The following is a 22052-nucleotide window of genomic DNA, read 5'->3' as shown; positions in this document are numbered from 1 at the left end:
TGTACTCCGATTGGTCATTCAGCAATAAGTCTCAAGTTCATCTATTTACATGGGCGTTTACCTCTTGTCCAAAGGTGCCCGCTTGGGTATTTACAAATACTTAATTATAATTTATATTATAATTTATTTTAAGTATTAATGTCAATAATATTTATATTTATATATTAATATTATTATTTTAGAATTCAATACGTCTGTCGTGTGTTGCAACGGACGTACCAGATGCGTCCGTCTGGCTGACGATCTTAATTGGGGCTTATTTTTGGGGTAGGGCTTATATAATGAGCATCCTGAAAAATCATGCTGTGGCTTATTTTCTGGATAGATCTTATTTTCGGGAAGATATGGTACAGAGCAATTGTTCCTAAGTAGGGTCAGTTTTGCTTCCCAGGAGACATTTGGCAGTGTTTGGAGATTTACTTTTTATTGAGCTAGCTATAATTGACATACAATATTATATTAGTTTGAGGTGTACAACATAGTGATTCAGTATTTTTGTACATTATGAAATGATAATCATGCTACATCTAATTACCATCTGTCACTATAAAAGTTATCACAATGTTATTCCCTATGCAGTACATTATATCCATGACTTACTTATTTTATAACTGCAAGTTTGTATTTCTTAATCCCCTTCACCTGTTTCACCCACTGCTCCCTCCCCTCTGGCAGCCAGCAGTTTGTTCTCTTTATCTATGAGTCTGTTTCTGTATTGTTCTATTTGTTCATTTGTTTTGTTTTTTAGATACTACATATAAGTGAACTCACACAGTATTTGTCTTTCTCTGTCTCACTTATTTCACTTAGCATAGTATCCACTAGGTCCATCCATGTTGTCACAGATGGCAAGAGTCTTTTTTATGACTGAGTAATATTCCATTGTGTGTGTGTGTGTGTGTGTGTGTGTATCCCACCTCTTTTTTATCCATTCATCTATCAGTGGACACCAAGGTTGCTTTCATATCTTGGCTATTGTAAACAATGCTGCAATGAACGTAGGAGTACATATATCTTTTCAAATTAGTATTTTCTTTTTATTCGGATAAATACCCAGAAGTAGTATTGCTGGGTCATGTGGTAGTTTTGTTGTTAATTTTTTGAGGAATCTGTGTGAAGATATTTTTTATTGTCACAACTGGGGATGCTACTGGCATCTAATCAGTAGAAGACAGGGATACTGATAAACATCCTAAAGTACACAGGACAGTGTTACTGCAAAATAGAGTTATCTGGTCTACAGTGTTAGTATTACCAGAATGAAGAAAATCTGTTCTAGAGCATTGCTCCTGAAACATAAATCTGGTGATGTGTACGAGGTGTATCCCCAGGCTTGTGAGGTGTGATAAAAAGATATGGTGAATGTTTAAATAAAAATGTTTATTATAGTAAAAGACACATTGCCATTAATCCCCCTCAAAATACTCCCTTTCGATTCAAACACGTTCATTCTTGCCACTTTCTGAAGCAGTTCTGGAAGTTCTCTTTTGTGAGTATCTTTAGTTGTTGTCTTGGCTGCCTCGATATCCTGAATCGATTCAAAACGCTTACCTTTCATGGTCATTTTAACTTTGGGGAAGAGCCAGAAGTCCCATCGTGCCAGATCCCGTGAATCAGGTGGATGAGGACACACCATGATGTTTTCATTTGATAGAAATTGCCATACCAGAAAGGATGTGTGACACTGAGTGTTGTCATGATGGAAGATGAAACTGTTTGCCCATTGCATGTTAATGAGTTGTTCGTGATCCACGATTTATAGCACACTTTAAAACACACCTTTTCTCAACCGTAGCTTACACCTGACTGACTTCACCAAACTAGTTGAAACTTGTCACACACTGTTACTAAGGTTCGACTCTCTGCTTCCCTTTTTGAAGATCCCTGCCTTTCTGTTGGATAGCACTCGGCAGCAGCATTCACCATATTTTGTGATCACAAAGGAAAGGCTCCGTGTCACACATCATTTTCGGTACTGCAATTTCTGTCAAATAAAAACTTTACAGTACGTCCTCATCCACCTTATTCATTGCATCTGGCACCGTGCGACTTGTGACTCTTCCCCAAAGTCAAAATGACCATGAAAGGTAAACATTTTGAGTTGATTCAGGACATTGAGGCAGTCATGACAGCAACTAAAGATCCTCACAAAAGAACTTCCAGAACTGCTTCAGAAAGTGGCAAGAATAATGGGATAAATGTGTTCGAAGTGAGGGGGAGTATTTTGAGGAGGATTAATGGCAATGTGTCTTTTACTGTAATACATTTTGTTTTCATTTAAAAATTCACCATATTGTTTGATCACACCTCATACATGTCTCTTATCATTGGTTCCCCATTACCCCAGCAGAGAACTCCAGGCTGGGGTGTGTTTACTCTCCAGAGTGCTCAGCATTATCCAATGGTATATGGGAAAAATATACAGGAATTCTGTTGTATTAACTTTACCTAAGAATATAAGGTACTAAGCTTTCTCATTATATTAAGTGACAATATGTGTGTATAATTTAAAAATAAATATAGATAAATCAGAGCATGGGAATAATTTTTTACTAATTGTGCACATATCCCCAAAGTATAAGAAAGAGTTAGGGCCATAATAGTCATTTCTTATAGCATTTTTTAAGAAACTCTCTCGACAGTAAATATATTCAGAGTTAGTTTCCAAAACTATTTTCCATGTTCCTGATCCTGGGCCCTGAGATTGATTAGAAATATGCTGTTACAGGCCTCAGTGTCCTTCAAGGACGTGACTGTGGAGTTCACCCAGGAGGAGTGGCAGCACCTGGGCCCTGCTCAGCGGGCCCTCTACAGAGATGTGATGCTGGAGAACTACAGCCACCTCGTCTCCATCGGTGAGCAGACCTGACCACCTCAGTCCCTCTAGAATGCAATTCTGGTTTTCATTTTTAAATATTAATCATTTTTGTTGAGGTGTATTTAACAGAAAATAAAATTCAGCACTTTTCATTGTATAAGTCAGTGAGTTTTACCATCATCAAAATCATGATTTGGAATATTTTCATCATTCCAGAAAGATACTTTATAGCCCTTTGCAGTGAGTCTCCTCCCTCCATCCCCACCTTTCAGGCCTCTAGCAATCACTGATCTGCTTTCTACTGCAATGGTTTTGCCTTTTCTCAAATTTTATGTAAATGGGATCATAAAGTATATAGTTACCGTTTTTTGTCTGGCTTCTTTCATTTAGCATAATGCTTTTTTGATACTTGTGCATGTGTGTGTGTATCACTATTTTATTCTTTTTATCACAATTTGTTATCCTTTCACTTGATAGACACATGGTTTTTTTGTTTGTTTTTGTTTTTCCAGTTTGGGGCTATTATGAATAAAGCTGCTGTGAATGTTTCATATACAAGTCTTTGTGTCGTTATGTTTTCATTTCTCTTGTGTAAATACCTAAGAGTGGACTTGCTGGGTCTTCCAGTAACTTTATATGTAATTTTATAAGGAGCTGCCAAATGTTTAAAGTTGGCTGTACTGTTTCTCAGGCCTATATGCAATGTCGGAGAGTTCTCATTGCTCTTTGATTACCAACATTTGGTTTCGTAAGTCTTGTTCTTTTTAACCATTGTAGTTATATCTTATTGGGTTTTAATTTGCATTTCCCTGGTGACTAACAATGCTGAACCATTTTTCATGTGCTTTTTAACCATTCATATCTCCTTTGCTGAAGTGTCTGATGAAATCTTTAGCCCATTTTCTGTTCAGTTTAGTTATTTTCCCCTTCTTCCGCCTCCCCCCACACTCCGGTGTGACGGGCCAGCCGCCACGAGTCGATCAGTACCTGAATGGGGGAGTGGGAATGAAATAAAAGACACACACAAATGCTAATGCGGCCGGTCTTCAGTCATGCTGAAGCCCTGAGTTTATTATCTCTAACCAATATATACAATTTGAGTACGTGCAGTTAAACGAAGAAGATATGCATTATCTCAGTGAAAGTAAATCTTTCCAGCCTCAACCTTACTTTGACATAGAAGATACAAGGTCACTGAAACTCACAAAAGTAAATATCTCAAGGAGACAGAACCTACCAATTGTCCAGAAAGCCCTTAGTTTTCTGTGTCTGGGAACTGGCCGTTTTCACCACATTCCTCAGCAGCCGTTAGGCGCTTCTCAGATAAGGCAGAGACAATGTTATGGGGGCAGAAACCGAGCCAGTCTGCAAGGTTCAGGACTGCAAGAAACCATGGCTCCCCACACTCCGGTTCAAGCCATTGTTTCTCAGTCTAGTTGTGTAGGACACAGCTCCCTGGCCCATGGTGGTATTATGAGCCTTGCTCTCCCTCCCCGGCTGAGACAGTCAGTTGCCAGCCAGCTCACAGCAGCTTACGGCTGCTCTCGCTGGATTCTGGCCACTCATGTTGGACACTGGCCGCTCATGGCAGCACACAGTAGCCCACGGCAGCACATGGCATCCCACGGCCCCTCACGCTGGCTGACGGCCACTTACGCTGGCTGCTGGCCACTCATGCTGGCCACTGGCGGCTCCTGGCAGCACATGGTAGCCTACAGCAGCTCACGCCGAGCTCTGGCTGTTCAAGGAAGCCCAGTCCAGGGAGAGCCGTTGTTTACAATCTTAGCTGTAGAAGGCGCAGCTCACTGGCCCAAGTGGGAATCAAACAGGCTACCTCAGTGTTGGGAGCGCGGCGCTCCAACCACGTGAGCTACCGAGCTGGCCTAGTTTAGTTTTTATTGTTTTGTTTGTTTGTTTTTGGTATTGTGGAGTTGAAGGCATCCAGACCTTTAGCAAATAATGTTTTGCAAACCCTTTTTTCTCCATCTCTGGCTTGCCTTTTTAAGAAGAAAATGTTTTCACATTGTTTCTGGTTTTCACATGTACTTATGAAACAACTTTTTATATGACATAATTATAGATTCACAGGAATTAGCACAATTGTATTCTTCACAAGTTTTTCCCAATGGTTATATCGTACATGAGTATAATATAGTCTCAATACCATTTGTAAGTAGATATTTGTGTAATGTGTGTGAATAGCTCTATGCCATTTTATCACATGTGGAGATTCATGTAACCACCCCACAATAAAGATACAGAACTATTGTATCACCACAAAGCTTTCTCTTGTACTACCGCTTTACAATCATACCCATACCCTCTCCCACACCATCCTTAATCTCTGACAACTACTGATATGCCCTTCATCTGATAATTTTGCCATTTCAAGAACATTATGTAAATGGGACCATACAGTATTTAATGTCTTGAGTTTGACATCCATCCAAGTTATAATGTATATCAATAGTTTATTTCTTTTATTGCTACATGGTATTTTATTGTGGGTATTTTAATGTGTCATAATTTGTTTAACCATTCACCTATTGAAGGATATTTTGGTTGTTTCTAATTTTTGGCTACTTTAAGTAAGCTGCTATGAAATTCATGTTCAGGTTTTTCCTGTGAGCATAAATTAGTATTTCTGAGGTAAATGCCCAGGAGTGTGCTTGTGGTTGTTTGGTAAGTATATGTTTTCATTTTTGTATTACAATTTATTGGGATGACAATGATTAACAAAATTACATAGGTTTCAAGTGTACAATTCTATAATACATCTTCTACGTATTGCATTATGTGTTCATCACCCAGAGTCAGTTCTCCTTCCATTACCATATATTTGACCCTGTTTACCCTCTTCTAAAACTCCCCTTCCCCCTTACCTTCTGGTAACCACTAAACAGTTGTCTGTGTATATGAGTTTTTGTTTATTTGCTTGTCTTGCTCCTTTGTTGCCTTAAGTTTTATATCCTACATATGAGTGAAGTCATATGGTTCTCAACTTTTTCCGTCTGACTTATTTCACTTAGCATAATGATCTCAAGATCTATACATGTTGTCACAAATGGCAGTATTTCATCGTATTGCAGAGTAGTATCCTATTGTGTATATATACCACATCATCTTTATCCAATCATCTCTTGAAGGACACTTTGGTTGTTTCCATGTCTTGGCCACCGTAAATAATGCTGCAGTGAACGTCGGAGTATATACATCTTTATGGATAAATGTTTTCATTTTACTTCCCTTGCCTTTGAGGTCAAATTCATAAATCCTCTATGAACCCAACATCCATAAGTTTAGTACCTATGTTTTCTTGGGTAGATACCCAAGAGAAGGATTGCTGGGTCATATGGTAATTCTATTCTTAATTTTTTGAGGAACCTCCACGCTGCCTAGCATAACAGCTGCACCAGTCTGCATTCCCACCAACAGTGTATGAGGGTTCCTTTTTCTCCACAGCCTCTCTAACACTTGTTACTATTTGTCTTGTTGATGATAGCCATTCTGACTGGGGTGAGGTGATATCTCATTGTGGTTTTTATTTGTATTTTTCTGATGATTAGTGATGTTGAGCATCTTTTCATATATATGTCTTATTGGGAGAAGTTTCTGTTCATGTCCTTTGCCCATTTTTTAATTGGATTGTTTGTCTTTTTGTTGAGTTGTATGAGTTCTTGATATATTTTAGATATTAGCCCCTTATCGGAGGCATTCTTTGCAAATATCTTCTCCCATTTGGTGGTTGCCTCTTTGTTTTGTTGATGGTTTCTCTTGCTGTGCAGAAGCTTTTTAGTTTGATATAGTCCCATTCCTTTACTTTAGCTTTTACTTCCCTTACCTTTGAGGTCAAATTCATAAAATGCTCTTTGAACCCAAGGTCCATTAGTTTAGTACCTATGTTCTCTTCTATGCAGTTTATTGTTTCATGTTTTATGTTTAGATATTTGATCCATTTTGAGTTAATTTTGGTATGTGATGACAGATAGCAGTCTAGTTTCATTGTTCTGCATGTGGCTTTCCAATTTTCCCAGCACCATTTATTGAAGAGGCTTTCTTTTCTCCATTATATACATGTTTTTGGCTCCTTTGTCGAAAATTATCTGTCCCTATTTATGTGGGTTTATTTCTGGGTTTTCAGTTCTTTTCCATTGGTCTGTGTGTCTGTTTTTCTGCCAGTACCATGCTGTTTTGATTATTGTTGCTCTATAGTACAAGCTAAAGTCAGGGCATGTGATACATCCAGCATTATTCTTTTTTCTTAGGATTGCTTTGGCTATTCGGGGTGTTTTGTGGTTCCATACAAATCTGATGATTCTTTTGTTGTATTTCTTTTAAAAATGCCATTGGGATTTTCATGGGGATTGCATTAAATCTGTATATTGCTTTGGGCAATATGGCCATTTTAACTATGTTGATTGTTCCAATCCATGAACACAGAACGTCTTTCCATTTCTTTGTGTCTTCTTCAATTTCTTTAAAAAATGTCTTATATTTTTCAGTGTATAGTTCATATACTTTGTTAAATTTATTCCTAGGTATTTTCTTCTTTTTGTTGCAATTGCAAAAGGAATTGTTTTTTTCATTTCTTTTTCTGAAATTTCATTGTTTATATAGGAATGCAGTGGATTTTTTGTATGTTGATTTTGTAGCCAGCAACTTTATTGTATTTATTGTTTCTAATAGCTTTTTGGTAGTCTTGAGTGTTTTCTAAATAAAGAATCATGTCTGCAAAAAGTGACAATTTAACTTCTTCATTCCCAATTCGGATGCTTTTTGGTTCTTTCTCTTGCCCGATTGCTCTGGCAAGGACTTCCAACACTATGTTGAAAAGCAGTGGTGATAGGGGACAGCCCGGTGTTGTTCCTGAACATAGAGCGAAGGACTTCAGTTTTTCACTGTTAATTACAACATTAGCTGAAGGTTTGTTATATATGGCCTTTATTATGTTAAGGTATTTTCCTTCTATACCCATTTTATTGAGTGTTTTAATCATAAATTGATGTTGTATCTGGTCAAATGCTTTTTCTGCATCTATTGATATAATCATATGATTTTGGTCCTTTATTTTGTTTATGTGATGTATCACATTGATGGATTTGCGGATGTTGAATCATCCTTGTGCCCCGGGCATGAATCCCACTTGGTCGTGATGAATAATCTTTTTAATGTATTGTTGTATTCGATTTGCTGGAATTTTATTTAGGATTTTTGCATCTGTATTCATCAGAGATATTGCTCTGTAATTTTCTTTTTTTGTGTTATACTTACTGGGTTTTGGTGTCAGGGTAATATTGGCCTCATAAAATGAGTTAGGAAATATTGCCTGTTCTTCAGTTTTTTGGAAGAGTTTGAGGAGGACAGGTGTTAGATCCTATTTGAATGTTTGGTAGAATTCACTAGTGAAGCTATCTGGTCCTGGACTTTTGCTTTTGGCAATGTTTTGGATGACTCATTCAATTTCTTTACTGTTGATCAGTCTATTTAGAATTTCCAGTTCTTCATTATTCAGTCTTGGAAGGCTATATGTTTCTTAGAACCTGTCCACTTCTTCTAGGTTTTTGAATTTAGAACATGTAGTCCTTCATAGTATTCTTGCATGATCCTTTGTAATTCTGTGGTATCCATGATAACCTCCTCTTTAATTTCTGATTTTGTTTATTTGCGCCTTTTTGTCTTCGTGAATGTAGCCAAGGGATTGTCAGTATTATTAATCTTTTCGAAGAACCAGTTCTTGCATTAATTTTTTCCTACTGCCTTTTTGTTCTCGATTTCTTTTAGCTCTTCTCTGATTTTTATTATTTCCTTCCTCCTGCTGACTTTGGGTTTCATTTGTTTTTGTTTTTTTCTAGTTCTTTAAGGTGTAATGTGAGGTTGTTTATCTGGGGTTTTTTTTGTTTGTTTGTTTCTTGAGATAGGCCTGTAATGATTAAATTTCCCTCTTATTACTGCTTTCCCTGTATCCCAATAATTTTGATAAGATGTATTTTCATTCTCATTTGTTTCTATGTGTCTTTTGTTCTCTCCTCTTATTTCTTCTTTGACCCAGTACTTTAAAAACATGTTGTTTAATCTCCACGTATTTGTGGTTTTTCTTGCTTTCTTTTTGCACTTGATATCCAGTTTCAAAGTTTTGTGATCAGAGAATGTGCTTGGTATGATTTCAATCTTCTCAAATTTGCTAAGGCTAATTTTGTGTCCCAATATATGGTCTATCCTTGAGAATGTTCCATGTACACTAGAAAAGAATGTATAGTCTGATGTTATAGGATGAAGGACTCTGTAAATGTCAATTATGTCCATTTGGTCTAAAGTGTCATTTAAGGCTGATACTTCCTTACTTATTTTCTGTTTGGATGATCTATCCATAATAGTTAATAATGTATTTAGGTCTCCTACCGTAATTTTCATTTGGTCAATTTCTCCATTTAGTTCTATTAGTAGTTGCTTTGTATATTTTGGTGCCCCCTGATGGGGGCATATATATTGATAAGCATTATGTTTTCTTGTTGTGTGAAGTGTCTGTCTTTGTCTTGTTACCTTTTTTATCTTGAAGTCTCTTTCATCTGATGTAAGTATAGCTACACCTGATGTTGTCTGTACACCATTTGCTTGGAGTATTTGATTTCCACTCTTTCAGTTTGAATCTATATTTGTCCTTGTAGCTGAGATGCATCTCTTGGAGGCATCATATGGTTGGGTTTTGTTTTTTGATCCAGTCTGCTACTCTGTGCCTTTTTATTGGTGAGTTCAGTCCATTTACATTTAGGGTGATTATTCATATATGAGGATTTCCTATGTCCGTTTTGTCTTTTGTTTTCTGGTACCTTGGTGTCTCCACTGTTTCTTTTCCTTTTTGTTGTTCTCATTTCAGTGTGGTGATATTCTATGATTTCCCCCCCACACCCATTTCTATTTTTATTTTGTTGTATATCTCAATTCTGGATTTTTTTTTTTTTTTGAGTGGTTACCATTAAGTTTATGTAAAACAAAGTTTCATATATACAGTAGTTCTTTTTCTTCAGCATGCTTCTTATCTCCATTCCCCTCTGTAGGTTCAGACCTTTACTCTCTCTCCTTTCGTGTTTTTGTTGTCACAAGTTATCCCTACTTATGCTGTGAGTTGATTTCTGCATTGCAGTAGTGAGTTGTCTTTTTCCTTTTTTTTTAAATATATTTTTTTTCTTCTTTACCCTTTATGTTATGTTTAAGTTTATAATGCCCAATTTGGGCAGGTTGCCGTTTCCTGCTTCTCTCTGTTTGTACTATTGTTCATGGTTTTATATTCTTTTGGTTTTTGTGTCAGGTCGAATAACCTCCTTCAGTATTTCCTGTAATGCGGTCATGTGTTAGAAAATTCCCTCAGCTTCTGTATGTCTGGAAAGGTGTTTATTCCTCCTTCATATCTATCTTTGCTGGATATATTATGGTTGGCTCATAATTTTTCTCTTTCAATAGTTTGAATATTTGATTCTACTCCCTCCTGGCTTGTAGTTTCTGCTGAAAAGTCCGATGATAGTGTAATTGGATTTCCCTTATAGGTTACTGGTTTTTTTTTCCCCTTGCTGCCTTGAGAATTCTTTCTTTTTCATTGATTTTTGATAGCTTCAATGCAATGTGCCTTGAAGACCTGTTGGGCTTGAGGTAATTAGGTGTTCCTATTTGCTTCCTGGATTCAAGGATCCAGTTCTTTCCACAAGTTTGGGAAGTTCTCGTCAACTTTTTGTTTGACTATACGTGCTGTTCCCTTCTCCTTCTCTTCTCCTTCTGACATGCCTATTATTCTCATGTTGCTCATTCTAATGGAATCAGAAAGTTCTTGGAGAGTTCTCTGATTTCTTTTAACACTCAAGTCTCTCTCTTCTTCCATCTGTGTCATTTCCAGATTTCTATCTTTGATATCACTAATTCTTTCTTCCGTTTGGTCAGCTCTACTATCTAAGCTGCCTATTTCATTCATTTCTTTTATTGAGTTCTTCATCTCCAAAAGTTTTATTTGGGTCTTCTTAAAACTTTCAGTCTCTTTGGTAAAATGTTCATTTTTGTTCTTTGATTGTGTTTCTGAGTTCATTAAACTGCTTATCTGTGTTTTTTTTGCATTTTGTTGATTTCTTTCTGAATTGCAATCTTGAATTCTCTGTTATTAAGTTACATATTTCCATCTATGTCTTTACATTCATTTTCTGGAGAGTTTTCATTTTCTTTCTGAGCTGTCTTGTTACCTTGGTTATTCTTGGCATGAAGAAATGAATTATTTCTCTTTCCTGGGCATCTACAGGAGTGGGTTCTACAGCAGGTTAATATGAAGAGGACTTTCTTTTGCTTTCCAGTATGTGTTGCTGGAATGTTTTATTTCCTCTCCCACTGCAGCCTTTTATTTTCTCTCACACTGTAACGTTTTCTTTTGCACTCTTGCTTCTCGGGATGGGGTTTCCGAAGGTGGGCTTTTTTTCTGTGAGCAGGTTGCCTGCGTCTCAGAGCACCACCTCCATGGGAAGATGTGGAGGGTGATAGAATTCTGAGCTTCTGAAAACCCAATGCTGCCTTTGCAGCCCAATGCAGAGCCTATGTGTCTCAGCAGCTCTCGTTGCCCCAAAGGGATCTGCCCAGAGAGGTGGGGGTGGGGTGGGCTGTGAGAGGATGCCGGTGCGTTTGTGGCTCTGAGCAGTGGGGACTACCAGCCTGCAGCTGTCTGGCCCCTACGGCTCTTTCCCTATGACTGCAATTAGTCACGCACTGTGCATCTGAGCCTGTGGGAATGTCACTCCAGTTCTTAGGGCTGTAGATATTCTGTTCTTTAATCTGACACTGCTACCATTTTTTCTGGAGCCCACTTCTAACACTGGGAGGGTTGGAGTGGGGATGAGCTCTGGGAGGGTTGGGGGAGTCATCCAGGCTCTGTGTCTTTGTTTTCTGTTTTCTGTCTAGCACTGAGGGCTTAAACCACAGTTCTCACCCGAGGTCTTTGCCTCGAATGCTGGGTTCAGCTATATTATATGCTGATCTCTCAGGTAGGACTCTGGGCTACAGGGAGGGAGCCCGCAGCCTGGATTCTTCCCTCACCCAAGGCTGCAGCGAGCTCCAGTCTGTGTCCCGTAGCCCTGCGTCCTGCATCTCTGCAGTTAACCTCTTCCCTCCTGTCCTCGGTCGCCCTATTTGCCCACCTTCTGGTGATGCGGTGCTCGGGTTTCAGGCATGCTTGTGTTTCTTAAGTCATCCTTTGTTGAATTATAGTTGTTCAGTTTGTTGTAACTTCCAGGGGAGATTTCAAGAGAAACTCCTCGCACCACAATTTCTGTGCTGTAATCTTGAGATGAAATTTTTTTAAGTGCTGTGGTAGCAATACTTATATTAGACCAAACTGAAACAAAGGGTATTAAAAGGGACCAAGAAAGACCCAGCAATTCCACTTCTGGGTATTTATCTAAAGAAACCCAAAACACTAATTTGAAAAGACATATGCATTCCTGTGTTCATTGCAGGATTGTTTACAAGGCCAGCATAGAGAAGCAACCTAAGTGTCCAGTGAGGGACAAATGGATAAAAAAGAGGTGATACACACACACACACACACACACACACACACACACAGGAATATTATTCAGCCATAAAAAAGAGAATGAAATCTTGCCACCTGCAACAACATGGATGGACCTAAAGGGTATTATGCTAACTGAAATGTCAGATAGAGAGAGACAAATGCCATGTGATTTCACTCTTACGTGGAATCTAAAAAACAAAATAAATGAACAAATAAAACAGAAAAAAAGTCATAGATAACAGAGAAGAAACTTAGATGGGAGGGGGGGGTTAGGGGAATGGGTTAAAAAGGGGAAGGAATTAAGATGTACAAATTGCCAGTTATGAAAGCAGTCATGGGATGTAAGGTACAGTATGAGGAATATAGTTAATAATACTGTAATAAGTATGGTGTCAAATGGTGTACTATACTTATTGGGGTGTTCACTCCATAAGTTATATAAATGTTATCACTATGTTGTACACCAGAAACTAATAAAATATTGTATGTCAACTGTAATTGAAAAAAAAATAAATAAATAAATAAAATAAAAGATCCAGAGTTTCATAATATAATCCTAGAATGTCCAGGATACAATTGAAAACAATATCAAAGTATTAGGTGATTATAGCATATGGCTAAGTTAATCACAGCAGGACAACAAGGACCACAGGGAGCACTCTAGTATAAGGTGCCTACACTACATGCAAGTTGGTATTATTATGTCACTGTAAGATGGACATAGATTACTTTAAAATGTATAGTATAAATACTAGGGAACCACTTCAAAAATTTTAAAAGAAGTATGAGTGATAAACCAAGAGAAGAAATAAAATGGATTTATGTAAAATGCTCCTCAAAAGCAGAGAAGGCAAAAAAAAATAAAATAAAATAATTGGTGGGGAAAAACAAAGAACAAACCCAATGAATAGAAAAGTTACCAAAATTCAATCCAGTTCTGTTAGTAAATCATTTTAAGTATGAATGGTCTAAAAACATCATGTAAAAGACAGAGATTGTAGGATTGGATGAAAAAGTAAGGCCCAACTCTATGATGTCTACAAGAAATACAGTATAAATACAAAGACCCAGGTTAAAAGTAAAGAGGTAGAGAAAAATATGCCATTCTCATACTAATCAAAAGAAAACTGAAGTAATACTAATTTCAAAGTATACCTGAAAACATGTATAAACCAAGGATAAAGGAAAATTACAAAGGGGTCAGTTCTCTAAGAAGATATAACAATTCTAAACATTTATGCATCTAACAACAGAGCATCAAAACACGCATGGCACAAATCTGATAGTACTGAACAGAGAAATATACCATTCCACTATTAGAGTTGGAGCTTTAAACTTTCGTCTTTCAATACTGATAGATCACGAAGACAGAAAATTAGTAAGGATGAAGGCATGAACAGTATTATCAGCCAACTTGTATCTACTGACATACATAGACTATTCCAACAGCAGGAGAGTACACATTCTTCTCGAGTATACATGAAACATTCATCAAAATAGAACATATTTTAGGCCATAGAGCACACTTTAACAGATTAACAAGTGTAGAAATTAAAAATACATCCTCAGATAACAGCAGAAGTAGACAAGAAATCAAGTACAAACAGATACCTGGAGTACTCCCAAATATTTCAAAATTAACCGACACACTCTACATAATGCATGGTTCAGTAAGTCAGAAGAGAAAAACTTTTGAAATGAAAATGTATTTATGAGATACAGCTAAAGCAGTACTCAGGTTAGTTTATAGCATTAAGTACACATAATAGAAAAGAAGAACGAAAGTCAGTAACCTAAGTTTCCACCTTAGGAAACTAGAAAAAGTGAAAAACAAAACAAAACAAAAAAACCTAAAGCAAGCAGCAAAATGAAATAAAAATTAGAGCAAAAATTACTGAAATTGAAAATAGGAAAACAATAGATAAAAATCAAAACAAGATAGATTCTTTGAAAAGATCGATAAGTTGATTAACCTCTAGCCATGCTAACAGAGAAAAGAGGAAAGACACAAGTTACCAATATCAAATATGAAAGAGGGGTCATCACTCCTGAGCCCACAGACACTAATTGTAGAATAAGGAAATGCTGCAAAAACTCTATGCCCCAGGCATCTGTGGACTAGCAGTCTGCCTTGTGCCTTTCTCACTGCTTTTCCTGCCTGCATTCTTTATTATGTGAAACAGATGAGTACTTTGAGTCAGTCCTTGAGGTACCTCCATACAGGTCAGTACAGACCAAAAAAAAAAAAAAAAAAAAAAAAATGGGGAAAAAGGTGTGTTCTGCTGCATTTGGGTCAAGGGAAGACCTGGAAAATGGAGGCTGTATGGATATAATATGGCCTGGGGTCCAGTAACAGTAATCGAGGTCATGATACTCGATTTTTACTCACCCTCTACCCCTCATGCACTCTCAAGAAATTAGGAATACAAGGGTATGACTTAATAAAGGATATATATGAAAGACCTGAGACAAACATCAGACTTTTTGGGAGACAGAATACTCTCCCTCTAAGTTAGGGAATAAGGAAAGGATGTCATGTTTCATCACTCTTATTCAATGTCTTACTCCTAGCTAATACAACAAGACAAGAAACAAAAAGCATATAAATTGAAAAGGAAGAAATAAAATTGTCTATATTTGCAGAAGACATTCTATATGGAAAACCCCCCAAAATGTACTGAAACATTCCTGGAAATAGTAAGTGAATATCGTAACTGTAGGATTCAAAGTCAATTTACAAAAGTTATTGTTTTTCTATATATCAGAAATGAACAATTGGAATTTGACATTTAAAAAAACACCTCATAATTGCCATTAAAAAGGAAGTACTTAGGGATATATCTAACAAAATAGTAGATGTGTATGCAGAAAACTACAAGACAATGATGAAAGAAATAAACAAATCTAAAAAATGAAGAGATGTTTCATATTCATTTGATTGGACAAGTTAATATTGTTAAGATGTCAGTTTTCTCAAACTTGATGTGTAAATTCAAGACAATCTCAATCATGATCCAAGGAAGTTTTAATCACCAAACTGATTCTAAAAATTATATGGAAAATCAAAGGACTTGTAATAGCCAAAATAAATCTGAAAGAGAACAAAGGTAGAAAACTAATATTTTCCAGTTTCAAGGTGTATGATATTGGCAAAAGAATACTCTTGTTATTTAGTAAAACAGAGTGGAGGACCCAGAGAGACCCACACAAATATAATCAAGTGAATTTTGACAAAAGGACAAAGGCAGTTTAAGGGGGAAAGGATAACCTTTCATCAAATAGTGCTGTAACAATTGGATGTCCATATGTTTTTAAAAAAATCATTTAGGCCTCATACCTTACATAGAAATTAACTTAAAATGGATCACAGACCGAAGTGCAAAATGTTACACAAACTCTTCCAGAAGCTAGAAACATGGGGGGCGGGGGAGTCTGTGAGCTGGGCTTGTCAGTGAGTTTATCCACACAACACCAAAAGATAATCCATGAAAGAAAAAAAAAATCGATATGTTGGACATCATTAAAATTAAAAGACATTGTTAAAGGAATGAAAACACAAGCCACAGACTGGGATAAAATAATTTGCTAATCAAATACCTTTAAAGGACTTGAACTAAGAATATATTAGCTTGGTGCAGAAGTAATTGAGGTTTTTGCAATTTTTTTTTAACCTTTTAAACCGCAATTACTTTTGCACCAACATAATATGAAGAACTCTTAAAACACAATAGTAAGCGAGAGTGATGTCAGCAAAATGATGGACTAGGAAACTCCAGGGTCTCCTAACCCTATAGGAAAACAGAAAAGAAACCTATCTGACCCAATTTTGTCAGACCTCTGGAAAACAAATATTTATAGCAACAAAACGAACACACCATCAAGAAACAGCCATGTTCAAAATGATAGGAAAAATTTGTAATGTTTACTCACCCCCTATCCCTCACACACACCAGTACAATGGTGGTCTTAGGCTTGAGCAGGTGGCAGCCCAGTTCCCATGTCCTCCCTTAAACCAGATGCAGCAGAACACACTTTTTGCAAATTACTGTGTTTGTTCTGACCTGTGTGGAGGTACCTGAAGGACTGAATCAGAGTGCTCATCTGTTTCACATAATAAAGAATGCAGTCAGGAAAAGTAGTGAGAAAGGCACAAGAGAGACTGCTAATCCACAGAGGCCTGGGCAAGAAATTATGAGTGGAAATATACAATAGACCATGTAAGACCCAGAGGAAAAGCTGAGATAAGACACTTGAAAATTAGGACATTCAAAAGCATCTGAGTCCATAGGAAAATTTAGAAAGCCACACATATACTTAGGCAAGACATTCTCAGAAAAAAACTAAGCAGACCTTACGCTTTCCCCTCTGACTGATTCCTATGCTCAGAGCAAACCTAGATAATTGGTGAAGTTCCCCAGAATAGAGTCAGTTTGCAAAGACTGGAAGAGTTTTTTGTTCTCTTTTTGTATTGTTTCATGTTTGAGGGGTTTGTTTGTTTTAGCTCCTAACAATCAAGGAAATCTGTGTCAAAACATTAGCTGAATATGAACTAAAGGAGCAGCGACTTCAGGAATCATACACCACAAGCAATTGACTTTGTAAAAATGTTTGGAAAAGTCTCAAAACAAAAAGACTACCACAGCCTTCAACAGTTTTTGAAAAAGCAGCAAACCCTGGTAAAGAGGAGAATCTGATTTACGAGTTAGCACATTATAATAATCAAATACCCAATTTTCAAAAAAAGTCACAAGGCATACAAAGAAACAGGAAAACATGGCTCATTGAAGGAATAGAATACACTGACAGAAACTGTCTCTGAAGAAGCTCAGACATCAGACTTACTAGACAGCACTTTAACTCTTATATATGATAGAAAAGCTAAGAAAAGAACATTGAAGAAGTAAAAGATATCAGGAAAATTATATATGAATAAAATTAGAATACTAACAAAGGGAAAGTAATAATAAAAAGAAACCAAACAAATTATGCAGTTTAAAAATACAATTTCTGGAGTGAAAAGTTTACTGCAGGGCATCAACAGCAGATATCAGCAGGCAGAAAAAACAATCAGTGAACTTGGAGATAGGACAACTGAAATTACTGAATCTGAGGGAGCACAAAGAAAAATGATTCAAGAAGACTTAGGAATTTGTAGAATACCATCAAAGGAACTATGAAAGCTTTATAGGAGTCCCAAAAGGAGAAGAGAAGAAAGAAGCAGAAAATTATTTCAAGAAGTAATGGGTAAAAACTTTCCAAATTTGATGTAATACGTGAATCTACAAATCTAACAAGCTCAACGAACTCCAAGTAGGATAAACCCCAAAGAGACCCAAATTGAAACAGATAATCTGTCATAAGACAGAGAATCATGAAAGCAATAAGACAAGTGACTTATCACATACAAAGGATCCTTGATACAATTTTCACCTGATTTCTTCCCCAGACACTTTGGAGACCGGTAGGCAGTAGGATGATGTACATAAAGTGCAAAAAGAAACTGTAAAGTAAGAATTCTATATCTATAAAACTCTCCTTTGAAGTTGAGGGAAAAATTAAGACATTCCCAGATAACCAAAATTAAAAGTTTATTACCACTGGAGCTGCCCTATAAAAAAATGTTAAAGGTTGAACATACAGATGGCAAACAGACATATGAAAAAATGCTCAACATCACTAATCATTAGAGAAATGCAAATTAAAACCACAATGAGATACCACCTCACCCCAGTCAAAATGGCTATCATCAATAAATCAACAAACAACAAGTGCTGGCAAGGATGTGGAGAAAAGAGAACACTTGTTCACTGTTGGTGGGATTGCAGATTGGTGCAGTCACTATGGAAAACAGTGTGGAGATATCTCAAAAATATTAAAATGGAACTACCTTATGACCCAGCAATTCCATTCCTAGTTACCCGGAGAAATCCAAAACTCTTAATTCGAAAAAATGTATGCACCCTTGTGTTTATTGCACCACTATACACAATAGCCAAGACATAAAAACAACCAAAATGCTCATCAGTAGACGACTGGATTAAGAAACTGTGGTACATTTATACAATGGAGTATTACACAGCCATAAAGAAGAATGAAATCTTACCATTTGCAACAATATGGATGGACCTAGAGAACATTATGCTAAGTGAAATAAGTCAGACAGAGAAAGACAAATACCATATGGTCTCACTTATATGTGGAATCTAAAGAAAAGAATAAATGAGTGAACTAATCAGAAACAGTCTCAGAGACATGGAGGAAAAACGGAGGGTTGCTAGATGGGGGAGGTAAGGATAAGGGGGAAGGTGAGGGGATTAGAAAGCACAATCAGTAACCACAAGATTGCATGGGGATATGAAAGTCAATTTGGGGAATGTAATCAATAATGTTGTAAAGATTTTGTAGGGTATCTGATGGACACTCGTCTCATTAGGGAGACCAGCTCAGGGATGATGTAGATGCCTGATCACTACACTGTACACCTGAAGCTGAAGCTGAACAATAATGAATGTCAACTACAATTTTATATATATATATATATATATATATATATATATATATATATATATATACAAGACGTGGAGTACAGCATTAGGAATAGAGACAGCAGAAATGTAATAGCTGTATGCGATGTCAGAGGGGTAATAGATGGGGGAGGGTGTTATCACTGTGTGAGGGATATAAATGATAAATGTCTAACTATTACATTGTTTTGTACATCTGAAACTAATTTAAAAACTTTTTTAAATTTAAAAATGTTAAAGGTTGAAATGAAAGGATGCTGGATAGTAACTTGAAGCCATATGAAGATATAAAAATTTCCAGTAAAGGTAAATGCATGGATAAGTACATAAGACAAGTATTATTTAATTTTGGTTTATAGCTCCACTTTTTCGTCTACAAAATTTAATGGACAAATGCGTAAAAATAATTATAAATATATGTTATTGGGCTCACAGTGTATTCAGATGTAATTTGTGACATCGATAGCAAAGGTAAGGGGATGGAGTTTACATGATTGAAGTTGTAGGTAAAATTTAGATTGTTATAATTTTATGTGTTATATATAATTTCCATAACTACAAAGAAAATATCTATAGAATATACACAAAAAGAAATGAGAGGGGAATTAAAATGTACTAGTACAATATCAACACAAATGGTCCAGTAATGGAGGAAATGAGGGCAAAGAAGCCGTAAAAATTAATAGCAGAAAATCAGTAGCAAAATTGCCAAAATACATTTTTCCTTGCTAGTAAATACTTTAAATGTAAATGGATTAAATTCTGGCAAAAGGCAGAGATTAACAGAATGCATTTTAAAAATATGCTCTAACTCTGCTATACATGAGAGATTTATTTTAGATCTAAAGACACAAATATGTTTAAAATGAAAGCTGGGGAAAAGATATTTTGTGCAAACAGTAACCAAAAGACGCTTGGGGTAGCTATACTAATATCAGACAAAATAGACTTTAGTCAGAAACTGTTACAAGAGACCCCCAAAAAAGAACAATACATATTGATAAAAGGGTCAGTTCACTATGAAGATATAATTAGAAACATATATGCACCAAACATCAGAGCCCCCAAAACACATGAAGCGAACATTGACAGAGTTGAAGGGAGAAATAAGACAGTTCTGCAATAATACATAGTCACCTCAGCACTTTCTTTTAATAATGGATTGAACAACCAGACAAAAGTAAAGGAAATAAAAGACTTGAGCAACACCATAAACCAACTGAACCTAACAGATAAATAGAAGACTCCACCAAACTACAGCAGAATGCACAATTTTTCTCATGTGCACATGGATCATTGTCCAGGATAGACCACAAAACAAGTCTTAAATAACATTTTAAAAGATTAAAGGAATATGTACCATGTTTTCCAGTCACAATTAATGAAACTAAGAAATCAATAACAGGGAAAATGAAATGTCACAAATATGTGGAAAACAAACACCACACTCTTAACCAATGAGTCAAGAAATAACAAGCAAAATTAGAAAATACCTTGAGAATGAAAATGGAAACACAACATACCAAAACTCATAGGATGTGATGAAAGTAAGAATAAGATAGAAATTTGTAGCTGTAAACACATACATTAAACAAGAAGAAAGAACTCAAATCAATAACCTAACTTTACACTTTAAGGAGCTAGGGAAAGAAGAGCAAACTAAACTTAAACGTAGATGAAAGGAAATAACAGAGGTTAGAAAAGAGATAAATAAAATCAAGACTAGAAAAAAAATCAATGAAACCTAAAGTTGCTTCTTTGAAAACAAAATTCAGAAACGTTAACTAGATTGAGTAAGAAAAAAAGAATACTCGAATCAATAAAATCAGAAATGAATGTGGGAACAGTACTACCAATTCTAGAGAAATAAAAATAATTATGAGAATACTATGAGCAATAGTATACCAACAAATTGGACAACCTAGTGAAATAGACAAATTCCTAGAAACACATAATTATCCAAAACTCAATTATAAAGAAATGGGAAGTCTATAAATATTAATAAATCTATAAGTAGTTTCTAGTACCATTCTCCAATAAAAGGAATCACAGTTCCTTGGAGAAATGACTGATTCTAGGGCTAGAGCATGGAACATACAAGATGAGTGTGGAGGAACCTAAGGAAATCCTCAAAAAACGATGGAGGTATGTCAAACTTAAAGAGCTCACAATAGCCAAAGTTGCAACAATTTGAGCAGTAAAATAACATAGTATTGGTTTATAACCCAAAGTATAAAGTAGCCATGAGTCCAAATTGATATAAGTGATTGAATAAGTAAATAAATAAATGGGAGAAAACAAAAATCTTCAATACAGAAGATTTCCTAATAATTTATGTAGTTACTCTACTTTCCAAGAGGTTGAGCATAATTCTCTACCTCTCTAGTGGGATATGCCTAGTGACTTCCTTCTAAAAAATACACGCCTGGGGGGTGGGTAGTAATTTTATTGTGGAGAACCCTGGCATACACCACCTCAGCCAGGTAATCCGGGTTACGATCAGTGATATGTTGAGAGCATGTTCCCTTGATGAGATGGGATAAGAATGGCAGCCACTTTACCTCCGGTCTTCATTTCAATACAAACCCAATTTTTATGAGAAAAGCATCAGACAAACCCAAACTGAAGGACCTTCTACAATGTCCTCTAAACTGTCAATGTTATAAACAAGGCAAGTCATTTACAGTCTAGAGGAGCGTAAGGAGACAAATAAATGCAATGTGGTATCCTGGATGGAATTTTGAACAGAAAAAAAATAGATTTAAAAAATTAAAACAGAAGAAACAACCAAAACAAGCACATCTGAATAAAGTGTAGGTTTTATTTAACAATAATGTATCAGTATTATTACTACAAATCTGCTAGTAATATAAGGTGTTAAGTGTAGGGTAAATTGTGTGCAGGGTATACAAGAATTTTTTCTATCCATGCAATTTTTCTGTGAATTTAAAGCTATTCTAAAATAAAACATTTATTAAAAAAAAAACAAAAAAAAACCTCAGTGCAGGATCACAGCAGGATCATGGAGGGGACAGAGGGAAAAAACATTGAACTGTATGATAGAACAATCGAAATGCCTCAGTCATTACAGACAAGAAAATACCCTGAAAAAAATGAACAGAGTCTCAGGGAACTATGGATTTACAACAAAATCTCTAACATTTGTGTC

The 22052-nt window shown here is 36.2% G+C and overlaps 1 protein-coding gene across 2 annotated transcripts in view; it reads left to right on the top strand.

Moving 5' to 3' along the window:
- LOC109438087 (uncharacterized) overlaps positions 1-22052 on the top strand; it is a 44521-nt gene that overhangs the window by 8877 nt on the left and 13592 nt on the right. For both annotated transcript variants that reach the window (XM_074330271.1, XM_074330270.1), the window contains exon 2: positions 2729-2855. In XM_074330271.1, the coding sequence (XP_074186372.1) occupies positions 2729-2855 (127 nt within the window). The remainder of the gene's footprint in view (positions 1-2728; positions 2856-22052) is intronic.

This window comes from Rhinolophus sinicus, linkage group LG04 (assembly GCF_036562045.2).
Source record: "Rhinolophus sinicus isolate RSC01 linkage group LG04, ASM3656204v1, whole genome shotgun sequence".
NCBI lineage: Eukaryota > Metazoa > Chordata > Mammalia > Chiroptera > Rhinolophidae > Rhinolophus > Rhinolophus sinicus.
This window is presented reverse-complemented; position numbering and strand designations above follow the sequence as displayed.